General features: G+C 39.9%; 1 protein-coding gene across 1 annotated transcript; it reads left to right on the forward strand.

Annotated features, from left to right (window-relative positions):
• The first annotated feature begins 7,241 nt into the window (after positions 1 to 7,241).
• On the forward strand, positions 7,242 to 9,584 carry LOC127769552 (uncharacterized). Its single transcript, XM_052295147.1, has 2 exons — positions 7,242 to 8,351; positions 9,215 to 9,584. Exon 1 carries the CDS (start codon positions 7,350 to 7,352, stop codon positions 8,220 to 8,222), a length of 873 nt encoding a protein of 290 aa, XP_052151107.1. The 5' UTR covers positions 7,242 to 7,349; the 3' UTR covers positions 8,223 to 8,351; positions 9,215 to 9,584.
• Positions 9,585 to 14,221: the final 4,637 nt, after the last annotated feature.

The raw sequence follows: 14,221 nt of genomic DNA on the forward strand, positions 1-14,221 counted from the left end.
ACATGGTGGATTGGGTTAGAAATATGATGGCCATATTTCAATAAAGTGAGTTAAATTACAAGGTCATTAGTTTCTTGTAAACTCTGCCACACTATGATTTGCTTCACGCAAACCCTAGTAATGCTGTTCAATTATCTAGTAGTAGATGCTAGCTAGTAATAAAGTTGGGGATAGATCGGTGAAAGAATGATTAGCTTGGGCAAAGGCAAACCCCACATGAAAATGCCAATGCAAATGGGCGGTTTGGGGCAAGGAATCACATCGATCGATCACACATGATGATTGCAAAGCAGAGCGGGGCACACCACACCTCATTGTGCTGTGCCGTTTCCATCCACCGAAAGAGTCCAATCCCCATGTCACTAAACCACACTAACCTTGAAATTTCTTCACGTCTAATTCAAGCCGACCACACACACTTTGATCCTTGTAATTATATCATCATATATGCAGAATCAGATTCGATCGTGGAATTAAGAACAGGCTGAGAGACACGAGTTTGTCAAACGTCTGAATTTTCTATGAAATATCAAATCCTGAAGGGCCCGACTGAATACTCCCAGTTGCAAGACTTGGACTGTACTGTTACTAAAGGCATATAAAATAGTACCAGAATTCAGGTAAAGTTCACATAAACTTTCGTTGCATTCCCTCGATTTTTTTTGGCATGATCAATGACTTTGACTGTACTGTTACTAAAGGCATATAAAATAGTACCAGTATTCAGGTAAAGTTCACAGAAACTTTCATTGCATTCCCTCGATTTTTTTTGGCATGATCAATCGTCTGTCAGCACAAACCACTCAGCCGTGCTTATCACCAGACTTTGAAACCAAGCAACCACTTTGTATGCCGATCACTGTCACTGAAGATTTTCTTCACTAGAACAGTACTTTTCTGAATAAATTAGGTCGTTTCAATCGACAGCTAGCTCCAAGCGAAAAACCTACACATCACACTCAAACAGTGCCACTGGCACATGCAGTTTGATAATTTCCATTTCATTTACAAGGAGATGGAGAGATGATGATCCACAAACTAATGTACGTGGATTAAGGAATGATGGTGAAGATGACGATGGATTGGTAATTAATGGTCTAAAGAAGGAGAAGAAGAAGATGGAAAGAGAAGGGGCAGATCACGCACGATTGCACCGTCCATGGAAAGATAAGAGCCCCCACCATGGAATGCGTCCACTTTACAATATTGGCTGATAATTAGTTGTTCGATTATGGCTGGCCTTTGAGTGATGGGGATATGCCTGCATGCATGCTGCCTCCTCTATGCTTCACCCATGCATCGATCAATTATCCATCCATCCATGATCCATCCATCACCATGCATCCAATTAATGCAAGCAAAGCAAGAATTATCCCTCCAAATTAAAATCCTTTGAATTTGAACCGGGACATTGATGGTATATTCAAAATTGAGGCATAGTAATATTTATCAGTTTTATTGATATATAGTACTAGTATTAACACTGATTGGGTACGTTCATATTGATTGCTCTATCTGTTGGATATGTATTATTAGTATTATACTATAGTACGTATACTTTTTTTTTGCGGGTACTATAGTATACAGTTGTTTATGAGTTGTATGCAAGTTTAGGTACCTACATCTTATTTAATTTGCTCTTGATCGTCAACTGTGTACTCCTACATTCTAGAAGTAAGGCATGCATGATTATTTTCCTCACTCAGCTAAATAAAGTGTACTCCCTCCGTATTTGTAAAGGAAGTCGTTTAGGACAATGATTAAGTCAACTTTGGAAATATAAATCATGAATAACTCTCAAGTTATTGAGTTTGAAAATGTAAAAATTATATGAATAGATTTGTCTTAAAAAATACTTTCATAAAAGTATACATATATCACTTTTCAATAATTTTTTTTTATAGAAACGAGAAGTCAAAGTTATGTTTCGGAGACCGTGTCGCTGTCCTAAACGACTTCCTTTACGAGTACTACGAGTACAGAGGGAGTACTCGGCAGCTAACTTGCTTGAAAAGCTGTTACAGCTTCACCTTGTCTATGCCATGCCTGCTTGCTTAAACTTGACTATGGTTCTATTCACTTTGATGCCATTTTCAATCTTACCAAATTTTAACAAAGTTGTTAAAAAATTAGCTATATTTAGGGCATGTTCACTTTGATGCCAAAAAAATTTTTGCAATGCCAAAATTTTGGCAGGATTTCTTATATAGTTATCAAAATTTGGCAGCAAACTAAATGTAGCCATTTTTTTTGCAACTTTACCAAAATTTGGTAAGGTTGAAATGGCATTAAAGTGAATAGGCCCTTAGTTTGCTGTCAAATTTTAGTAAGTATATAAGAAATCCTACCAAAATTTTGGTAAGTTGCTAAAATTTTAGCAGTGTCAAATTTTTGGTAAGGTTAAAAATGACATCAAAATAAACCGGCCCTATAATAATCTTCACTGGAAGGTCTCGGATGGTAGTTACTCTCAACCTGAAGCCCAAAAGAAAAAAAATAAAAAAATAAAAAGAAAGAAAAACCGAAGCTGCAGAGTGGACATGAATAGCTAGTCTCATCGACTTGTATTAATAATTTCTTATGAGATTCCACTAAGTGTTGCCCTAATCAAACAAAAATGGATTCCAAAACATGGCGATGGAATGCCTCCTACTTGCACTACAATTAATTGCTCATGAAACATAAGTTTCTCTATATGTAACGCATATCTACTCTCTCCGGGCTGATAATACTTGTTGTTTTAGATAAGGGTGAGATCAAACTTTGAAATTTTTTATTATGAATCATTTTTAAAATATTTATCTTTCAATATAGTGACTTATATTTGTTAACACTTTTATACATATTATAATAGAAAATAATAGTTAAAGTTATTTTTTGAAGACCGTGTCTTTGTCCAAAACGGCAAGTATTATCAACCGGAGGGAGTAATTTTATATGCCTTCATTGGATATTTCGAACCAGTCTTAATTATTAGTAACTAATTAATTAATTAGCTTATTGTTGGTGGTTCCAACTGAATAATAATCGATTGGTCTGACAGCAAGTATGCATGCATGGACCATCATCTATCTTTATTTGGTGATGCATGGTGTGTATTTATTTTTGGAGAAGCAAGGAATAAAGGGCTAACTAAAGATGGATAGTATAAAATAAAGCAGCACCCATTGTTGATCTGGAATGTACGGAAGGGAACCAAACTATGGTGGTTAGGGTTCGCGTTTGAACTAATCATTCTTTTAAGCTAAACAAAACCATCACTAATTAAGCTTTAGCTAAACCAATTCATAAATATATCCAGTTTTACTCCCTTTCTTTCCTTTTCTTTCTTTTTTTAAAAGAAAAATAGAATGGAGCAAGTACAAGCATGCACCGATCGATATGTATATAACTTGCTTCCTGTTCAGTATCATATCGATCAGCTAGTTTTATACTATCTCACACTCACTCACAGTACTATAATTCATCGAGTCATACTTATTTAAAATTAGTTCTTAATATTTTAGTCAGAACAAATTAATTAGAGGGCACTGTATGATTAAGTAAAGCAAACACAGGGCATCAACAAAGGCTAATCTTACGCTATTTGGTCCATTCATATGATTGCAAACGGCGCGAATAAAAATTATTCCCTGATGCGAACAATAATTATTGACAAATATAGTGGAATTGAAGAATAAAACGATCGATCAGCTAGGGTAGTGTTCGTCTCCTCCGGAATAAATTAATACCTCGTTTCCATTTTTTTTTAAAAAAATATCACTTAAATCACAGCCCGTTCTTTCTGATAGCTCATTAGATTATCGAGACGGATTATTTATTCGTTTTATGATTTTTAAAAATTATTAATTTTCTACAAAAATATTTTACTTATTTTGTTAAGAAATTCCTTATTTTTTATTTATTAAAATATTTAATTTATCTTTATAACAAATAGATAATGTAGGATAAAAGTCTAAATCAATCGGCGTGCAAAATTGCATAATGTATTTTCCTTTCAGAAAAGAATTAAAAAAATGCATAGAGCTTCTGGAGCAAGCTAGCTAGTAGTATTCTCTTCGTCTCAAATTATATAACATCATTATCTAGGAATATCAAACTTGATATTTTTTTTATTAATGATCATACTAATTATATCTATGCTAAATATTATACATGTTATATCACTAAATTTATATTTTAAAGTATTTTAATGTAATGCTAATTTCATAGGAATATGAAATAAATTATTGATCAAAGTATATCATTAAAATCTTTTTTAAAATATAGAATTTATAATTTAGGATGGAAGGAGTAGTAAGCATTCATTTTTGTTAGAATTGACCTGCATTCAATAGTAGTAGTATGGTACTCCCTCTCTCCCAAAATAAATGCAGTTTTGTACTATTCACGTTCAACGTCTAACCGTTCGTATTATTTGAAAATTTTTTATGATTAGTATTTTTATTGCTATTAGATGATAAAACATGAATAGTACTTTATGTGTAACTAAATATTTTTAATTTTTTCACAAATTTTTCAAATAAGACGGACGGTTAAACGTTGGACACGGATATCCACGGCTGTATTTATTTTGGGACGGAGGTAGTAGCTGTAATACGCGGGAGATATATTCAGGTAAATCCCATACGATTAGGACAGTGACCGACGTAATCAATTCTGTCGTTCGATCGCGATAACGCACGTATTTTGAGGGACGAGACCGCCATGCTTGACCTGAATCGGTTCGAGTCCGACCCGTCGTACATGTTCGGATCGCGCTGACGAACTGGTCTCCATCGTTTCCCGGAAGTGAATGCAGGTCGCCATCAATCAATCTGTTTCTATAATCTGCATTCAGTTTCGGCCGGCCGCTCCGGGAGTGACTACAACGACGCTTAAATTGGTGAGGTTTTCTCCAAATTCAGTCTCAAAATCATAGTCCCAAAAAGATACACATATTATTAATGGCAAATCCAAAAAGAAAAACTATAAGTCATTTTGACTTATTTTCTTGTTTGATCAACTTCATAGAAAAATATAGCAATATTTAGAACACCAAACTAGTTTCATTGAATATATTTTGATAGTTTGTTTGTTTTGTGTTAAAAATGCTACTTAAGCTTGGTTAAACTTAAATAAATTTGATTAGAAAAAAAGTCAAAATAACTTAAAATATGAATCGTATGAAGTATGAAATATTTGCTCGCAATGAAAAACATTTAAAATCCATTGCACATTTGCACTTCAGACCGACGAGCCAGGGCACTGGATGGTGGATCCTCCCCTACATATTTTGCATCGCTGAATTCTAATATCCGGGCACAAATGCCGGAATGTTTATTCTATTATTAAAAAAAGATAATGCTGAGTTCATAATAATTACTTTTTAAAGATGATTCATAATAATTAGTAGAGGACACAAATGAATAAAGTATTAATTGTTTTAAAAGTTAAAAAGAATGATAACAAAATACTTTAAGAAACACCGATGATAATTTCTTATAAAAAAAACCCACCATTTCAGCTTGCAAAAACGTGCCATGATAATCCGAACCAATGATCTACAAGTATAGAGAAAAAGGTTGATGATGAATTGATGATCTTGGCATGGGCTGCATCGATCTGCACAATCTGCCGCTCTGAACTTTCTGAAGCCGACGAACGCACGCAACAAATCTGAACTCTGAATCTTTTCTTACGATAATAATGTCTGAAACTCTGAATTAGCCGGCGACGTAATGGACGGCCCATTTCGTCGTGGACAGATCGATGGATGCTGGGTGATGTGGAGTGGAGATCCTATGCTGTAATGCACATGCGGTGGGTGTCACTGACATGTGGGGCCCGAATCAGGTGGGACCCACATGTCAGTGACACCTACTAGAGGTGCAGTACAGCAGACGATTTGCCCTGGGTGATGTGAGGTCACTCGCCATTTCGCCATGGTGATTGGTAGTAGATCGGTGCATGCTGCATGGGCATCATGGCCGACGAGGCAGGAAGCATCTAGAACACCTGCTGCTCCGCTAATAAGCTACAGAGATTAGCTTGCTGCAAACCAACAAATCGCTAGCTGCTGTTCGCTTTTCCCGAAAAGGCAAAAGCGGAGGAAACTCTACTCTGTCCACCACCCACATATCCTACTAATATCTCATCATGCATCTCATGTCTGGATAAGTCATTGCTAATTTGATACTGTACTAGTAAATCCAAGGAAATTTGTTCATCAGTTCATGTGATGGTTGAGCAGGTAAATCGTAATTTATTCACTTATTAATGTGATATAGTCCTAACGGTTAGGTTAAAGACAGGCCAGGTGTATTGCGTTTCATCATTTTCTGTTTCTAACTGCTCTGCCTGTTCACTTGTGTCCTGGAATAATTAACTTTGGCCATTGACCAACGACCATCATATTAGCATTGGATCGTTAGGTTGATCTGGATCGACCGGTACGGTGATCCAAGAATAGGTGTTGTTTAATTGGAGAAGTTGACTTTTCTGACAGCCCTTGTGTGTACACTACATCCTCCCATACTTCCTGTAGTCAAATCGGGGAACTCAAGCTTCTGCAATTTAGTTGATTGATCGAATTAATCAGATCGATGAACTTTCAAGAAAAAATTAATGAGATCGATTGTTCGTTGCAATGTCAGCAGGTAACAACAGTGCCAGTGCCGACAGCTGGTTAATCTGTCTTGCAAATTACTATTACCTCTGTCCCAAAATAATTGCATTTCTATGATTTAAAATTCATCCTAAAATAATTGTAATTCTAGAGTACTAATTGCCCCATCAATCATATCTCATTCAAATTTCTCCCTATTTTAACCTCAACCATCTTCCCACTCTCACATAAACAACATTTAATGAGGAACACCATAGTCTTTTTTCTCAAACCTTAATATATGCTAAATAACATAGAATTATAATTATTTTGGGACGGAGGTAGTACTAATTGGCAATTTAAATGGTTGCAAGATGCACATGATTATCTTAAGAAACAAATTTGATTTGATTTAGGTCCAACAATGGATGCAATCACCACTGCCCCCATACATGATCCATCACTTTCCTTCACTTCATTATCACAAGGGGACCCTCACCCTACCAAAGAATCACCATTAATACAGTAGTAATAGTATCCTGTTATTTAAAAAAAATGATTGAAATCGGGGCGCAAATTATTGCGATTATTATTGGTTTCGAATTAAAATCCCCCCGAATTTTGAATTCCAACTTGGCAATGGCAACCACTCTCCCCCCAATAAATAGCCGCGCACCCGCTCCCCCTCACCCGCTCGCTGCCCATCACTTCGCCATCCTCGCCGACGCCGACGCCGACGCCGACGCCGACGAGACCAACCACCATGTCGTACAGCTACGCCTCGCGGCGACGTGGCGGGGGCGGCGGTGGAGGGATGGCCGCGACGGTGCTTGCGGCTAAGGTGGCGTTCGCGGCGGCGGCGGTCGCCGGGGCTGGCTCCTTCGCGCGCCTCGCCGTGCCGCAGCTCGTGTCCGTGGCCGGCGCCGTGTTCCCGCGGGTGTGGGCGGCGGCGAGGGTGTGGCTCGTGCCGCCGTACCTGTTCGTCACCGTGCACCTCATCATCCTCGTCATCTGGAAGCTCTCCGACCACAAGCACTTCCAGGCGCAGCAGCAGCAGCTCAAGGATCCATGGCCGCACCCGCATCCGGCTGTTCCAGTGGCCGCGGCGGAGGATGCGCCATCGCTTGTTGTCAAGCCCAAGGAGGAGTTCAACGCCGCGGCGGCCGTGTACGGCGGCGGCGGCGGCGGCATGCCGGAGCACGAAGCCTCCCCGGAGATCTCCCCGGACTCCGGCGGCGGCGAGTCCTGCGTGACCACGGAGTCCGACGAGGACGCGTCCACCGCCGCGTCGTACACCTCCGACGAGAGGCGGAGCCTTGCGCCGCCGCCGCAGGAACACTCGGTTCTCGAGCGGGAGTTCTCGCTGCCGCTCCCGGCCGTCGACAGCGGCAGGGACGCCGCCGCCGCCGCCGCCGATGACGACGACGACGACGACCTGGACGCCACGTGGAACGCCATCATGCAGAAGACGCGCCCGGCCACCGCGCCGGCAATGGCGGCCCCTCCGGCGCAGAAGGCGCCTCCCGCAGGGCCGCCGCCGCCGCGAGCGCGCGACCCGTCGATCGGAGCGGAGGAGATGAACCGGCGATTCGACGATTTCATCAAGAAGAATCGCCACTCCTTCGGCCGGCAATAAGCTCCCTCCGATCCACTCCCCTCCGCCGTACAATACATATAGAAATTTTCATCATCTTTGGTTTTTCATGGTTCGCCGAAGAGATCGCCGGAGCGGAGGAAGCCGGGCTAATCGTATCATCATCTTCAGGTAACTTACATTAAAAATAATAAATAAATAAATCTTTCATTCAATCTAGTAACTTACCATTAATATAATCAAAAAAATATTAATTACCATTTGTAGCTGTTCGCAATTATATTAATTACAATCTCTTCTAATATATAGACGTGAAATCTTTACGTATTTGCGAAAAACCATTTGTTGTTGTTTTTGGTAAAAACACAATTATTTTAGAAGCTTAAAACTCAAATTAAACAGTAATGATCAGTTAATCCATGATTAATTCGTTGATGCTTAGCCGGCATGACCTGTCGTGTGCGCGTGCTCGGTCGGTTGCCGCTTAAGCTGTTGGCGTTGTAACTTTAAGTAAGAAAGAAAAGGAAATGGTCGGCTTCGGCACTCGCAGTCCGGCCCACTTCTTTCCCTTTCGGTGCCATTAGGATCTAACTCGTGGATCATCACATCTAAAGTTTGATTATTTCCACGTTGATCTGACCTTTAGTTTTGACTGTGGGTAAATTTTGTTTCTGAATTTCTGGATCTTCAGTAGTTCACTGAATACAGGGTAATGGCACCCTTTATGTTGAAAAAGAAGAACTAAAGAAGCGCCTTGAGTTACAAGCATCTTCCTTTTTTTTATAGGTTCTTTGCTTCGAATAGGAACTGTACAGATCAGAAAGCACATGCAGTTACCAATGGTTGGATGTAGACTAATAACTCCTTTTGATTGTGTTTGAACCAGCATAATTTTCAGTCACTTGGGAGTTCTGAAATTTCAAATTCGACTGTTTTTCCATGAAAACAAGATTCCTATTGTGACATGTGTCATTGACAAGTGGGCAGGACCATCAAATTGACGATTTTGTTTCCATCCATCTTGGAATTTGCAGGATGTGGAGGTTCCAGAATGAATGGATGGATGGTGGATGGTGGTGCTATGGAAGCTGCTAGACAGATGACCTTAATGTGCTGAAGTGATGGTTTTTGAATTGGTACTTTGTTGTTAGGCTCTCCTTTATCAGCTGTGGTGGCCTGGCATTTTGTTCTTAGCTTTCTCTTTCTCCTCCTTTCCTTTTCCTACAGCTCTTTTACTGATTATAACAGTGCTAATTGTCCAAAGTTCCTATGGAGTTAATTCTGGTGGGTAGTGGGTGTGCTTGTGATTATATCTATACTGTTTGGATGCCACATTGTGGCTGTGTTGTTTAAATGTCAGCCACAGGTCAATGACCATGCCACCAAATTGGTCCACTGTTCTAATGTTGCTATCTATTTGCTCACTGTTTGAAATGGATAACCAACTCATTTGAGTAACAAATCTTAGATGCATAGGGTGCTAATAATGAGGAGAAAAAAACCCCACATATATAATGGTCCATGTTTGCATATATACAACTCATAATGGTCAGGAAAGAATTGATTTTTTTGATGTGAACCTTTCTCACAAACTATTCCTTGATTCCTTCAGTCCTTCAATATGCAGCGACGAAGAAATCCTAAGTGGTGAAAAATCATTGAACTGCAGAGGACCAAAGACTTTCTTGAAATGTAAAGGCTGCAACTCTCTGAGATGACACCAATGGAACATTTCTGTCGATCTTGACATATGATGCCCGGAGAGCATTTTTTCAGAGTAATGTCGAGATTTTCTGTTGCTATCAGTACCTGTACTTGTATATGCGTACTTTGCTCTGAAAACCGTGCAGTATTGCTTTCAGTATGACATAAGCAGAATCAATTCCTGATCTGTTGAAGTAGTAGTAATACTAGTAATACTGGTCAGTAGTTTAAGTCATCATCTTCCTGGAGTACTGATTATTATTACCTGATACCTCATAAAGTGCATCAATGATGTTAACTTGACAAAATATATTTTGAAGATTATAGAAGTATATGTATTTGTATATGATGCTTCTCATCAGCTGATATATGCTCTCTATGTTAGTATTATTGTTTAACCACTTCTGTCCACATTCAATCCAGTTACTTCTGAAATGAGGCTGATATGAGTATTTGTTCATAATGGCTACTGAAAGTGGCATCTGAACCACTTCATCGGCATGGCATGGTTCCTCGCATCGCACTGCCGAAAGGGCCATGAAACTGAACCATCCTTGCTACAAGAACAACTGAATCATTGTATATATTGCTTTGCGTGAAAGGCAGCTACAAGTTCCAAATTAATCTGCTTTTTACTGTCTCATCACATTTTTTCTTTGTCACAGTCATCTACAATCGGCTAGCTTACACACCAGATTTCCAGGCCTGAATTCATTCTCATGAATTATCCTATCACTCCTAGCTAGTCCTCACAAACTCCATTATCCAACATGACTGGAACTTGCACTTAAATCTGTAAAGGCTACTACTAATCCTACTACCCCTATACCACAAGATGCCACACAAATCCTAATTGTTATTGCAACTTCAGACACCCTGATCATCCCTGGTAGTAACACCTGTGCCATGGACAAGTCTTTGCTTAAGGTCAGTAGGCACACTTAGCTGCTGCCCTAGGCTTCAATTATGATCACTAAACTATGCAAGAGCAGGGCTTTGCACTTGACAAACATCAGAGGAGCACTGTTATGGCGACCCCACAACCACCATCTGATAATTTTCAGAAATTTCTTTTACATATCTTTCTGCATGAACAGAGCCTAGAGCTGAGCTACCAGTGGTCCTCATGCCAGCACTCACCACCACAACTGTATACAATGTAAAATATGCAGAATGCAGTGTCATCTGCAGTTCTTGTTGTGTTCTTGCGTTAACCTATCATGCTGAAAGCGACGGGAGGAGTGGAAGTGCAGTGAACCAGCAGAGGCAGCAGATCACGAGGCATTTGCAGGGATAAGCAGAGCCAGTGCAGGAAATGTGGTAGTGTGAAGTTGCTGCCGAGAAGCATCAGCTAAAGCGTCGCCGTCGTCCCCACCACCGCCGGCCTAGCTAGGGCTTGTCGCCGTCGCCGGGAATTTTTAGGGTGATCTGTAGCCGTCGAGGCCTCTGGTGCGTTCGGCAGAGCTCCTCGTGAGCCTGTGTTGTAGTGTCACTCACGGCTCAAGGTGAAATTATAAATGGTGACTCAAAAAACTCATCGTATCATCCATATATATCAGATATGCAGATGCCAATCTGAAAACTGTTCAAAAATTGATGTGCTAATCTTCAGACTAAAGTGGACGTTACACTGGACGGTACCACAAATGGTACCCTGTTTATCGAAACTATAATTCGGCAATATGAAAAGGGTAACGCACAAGAAAAAAGTGGATGGGTTATGAGACTAAGAGTTTAGATAGGTTCAGACCTACCCTACTCCTGTTTGGAGATTGAATCCGCCGATTGTAGTATTGATCTGATGATCTTCGGTGTGGTTATGCCCTAAAGGGACACCCTGCCTTCCTTATAGTCAGAGGAGGCAAGTTTACAAGATAATTTACATTTCTATAACTACTTTACAATCGTACCAAACTAAGAACATGTTTCCTTGATACACAAATAAACGTAACACCCAAGTCCTAATCCTATACATATTCTATTCATATGATCTATCCCATATAGTCAGTCGGCTAGTGCAGCCATGTGGGTATATGATACCCATAATCTCTATACTGTTCTTTATAGATATTTTTTTCAGGGTATTCTTTTTTTTGCTATGGATTATCTGCTCCGCTCTTGGAAAAATACGATTTCTCAAATAACTTTTTCTACTGCATTGATTAGACCATCCATTCGAGAGTTTATCGCGTTGGTCAAATAAACAATCCGCACTAATAATCAGTAGAAAAAGCTATCTCAAACCAGGGTTTGCAAAACCGCCGGTAACTGTGCGGTTATCGCGGGGTACGGTAAAAGGAAAACCGCGATAACCTCCTTAAATTCAAATAAATTAAAGAAATAATTTAAAATTTTGATAAATTTTACATGGTTTCGTACAGTTTGCTACGGTTACCGCGGTGCTTACCGCCAGGGAGCGATAACCCCGGACCCGGTGGTTTGGGAAACACTGTCTCAAACAGGGGCCTAGTGATCTATACTGTTGTTAGTACGCACCATAGATGGAGTGAGTGATTTTGGATGCGTAAAGACAGCTATACTTATCTGAAGTTCTGAAACTGTTCGCTGTTGTACATGAGAAAGTTTGGGTGAGTTATCACCGAAAAAGAAATCTTTAGGCGATTTTGGAGGAAGCCATGCACAGGAAGATACTCCCACCCTCTTAAAATATAAGAGATTTTAAATAGATAGGACACTTTCTAGCACTACGAATCTGGACTAAATCTCTTATATTTTATATTTTGAGAGGACGGAGGAAGTAGTTGCGGTTGGAGAGTGAGAGTGTCATACATTCGATCGGCATAGTCGTTGTCAGGCCAGGTTTGTGTGGCTAATAGGCCATATGATTGCATACTTTGCCATGCTGATCAAACGAATCAGATCACTCAGATGGTTGATTTGGATGGCCATGCACTAGATTTTTTTTTTCCTCCTTCAGCTCTTGAAACAGCTGGTGAGGCGCCATGGTCCAAAAACAAAGTCATGTCAGAATAGTCCTGCATATCCAAACAACCGTTTAGGTGCGAACCTGTATAATCAGATGTTAATCCCAACGTTTTTACTTTTACTTCTAAAATTTATTGTTAATTACTTGGAAAAAAAAGAAATGTAACATAGGATTTGGTTTTCATGACAACTTCACTCATTGTCGTTTTCACATCCAACTACCTATACAGATGATTTTTTTATATATACGGCTTCTATACCTATAAGTGGGAATACGCAGTTAGAAGTTATAGGAATACTTAGACTCCATGTCTCATAACTAAGGAACAACACAATAAAATAACAATAAAAACAAGGCTAGAAGATAAAACCTCAAATATTCTTCGGTCATTGCTTTACCTAGGGCTGCCGCCGCTCCGCCTAGCCATCTCAGTGACAAGTGTCATAGCACGGTGGACTCTATGGCTGCACATCGCTGGAACACGCCCCTCCAAAACGCCTGGCTAACTTGCAACCGTCTCCACTATCAACTCCCTTAGCCACCACCATATTTATTACAAGCCTTGTAGGAAGATAATTTTTTTAGGCGAATTTTGACTGAGACTTGACGTCCATCTAGTGTTGATCCTAGGACTCTAGCCTTGGGCTTTGTTTCTTCTAGAGGATTACCATTTTGCCAAAGCTAATCATGAAACTCCATCCAGCTTTGGTGTTTTCAGGTGTTTAGTGGAGCTTTAGGGTATGAGATTGAGGTGTTTGTACGATGGTGTTTTCGGTTTGAACCTTTCTAGGGTCGATGTGTATCTCTTCTTTATCAATGAAATATGGCAGTGGAGACTGCACGTAACGCAGATGCCATGGTGCAGCCGTTGTGCTTTCCGCGACCTGCGTTTGACTCCGGCCGGACTCGCTCATCCCCTTTTTTAATAAATTCGACATTGGTACTTCCCCAGTGTCTAGCCTTTTTTTTTAAATAAGGCAGTGCCTCTGTCATTGTTTCTAAAAAACAAAAAAAAAACCTCCACTTCAGCTCTTCTCATTGTCAATCTAGCTTAGCTTTTTTTTTTTAAAAAAAAATAATAAGGCAGTGCCTCTGTCATTGTTAAAAAAAAAAAAAAACCCTCCACTTCAGCTCTTCTCATTGTCAATCTAGCTTTTTCCCTAGGGAAAGTCTATGTAGCACATTACTAAATCAGGAAGAGCAGTATACTCTTTAAAAAAGAGACAGTGAAAAGAAATGTATATGATATGGTTCACACAGGGATCTTACAGAAACCGAAGCAAACTTCTTCTTGTAAAGGTGACAAGCAAATTGTAACCAGTCATAGGCTCTATGATGATAGATGTTTAAACACTGAAGCTCTATGTTTCACTATGTTGTCTTCACACGA

The sequence above is a fragment of the Oryza glaberrima genome, chromosome 4, assembly GCF_000147395.1.
Source record: "Oryza glaberrima chromosome 4, OglaRS2, whole genome shotgun sequence".
Taxonomy (NCBI): Eukaryota; Viridiplantae; Streptophyta; class Magnoliopsida; order Poales; family Poaceae; genus Oryza; species Oryza glaberrima.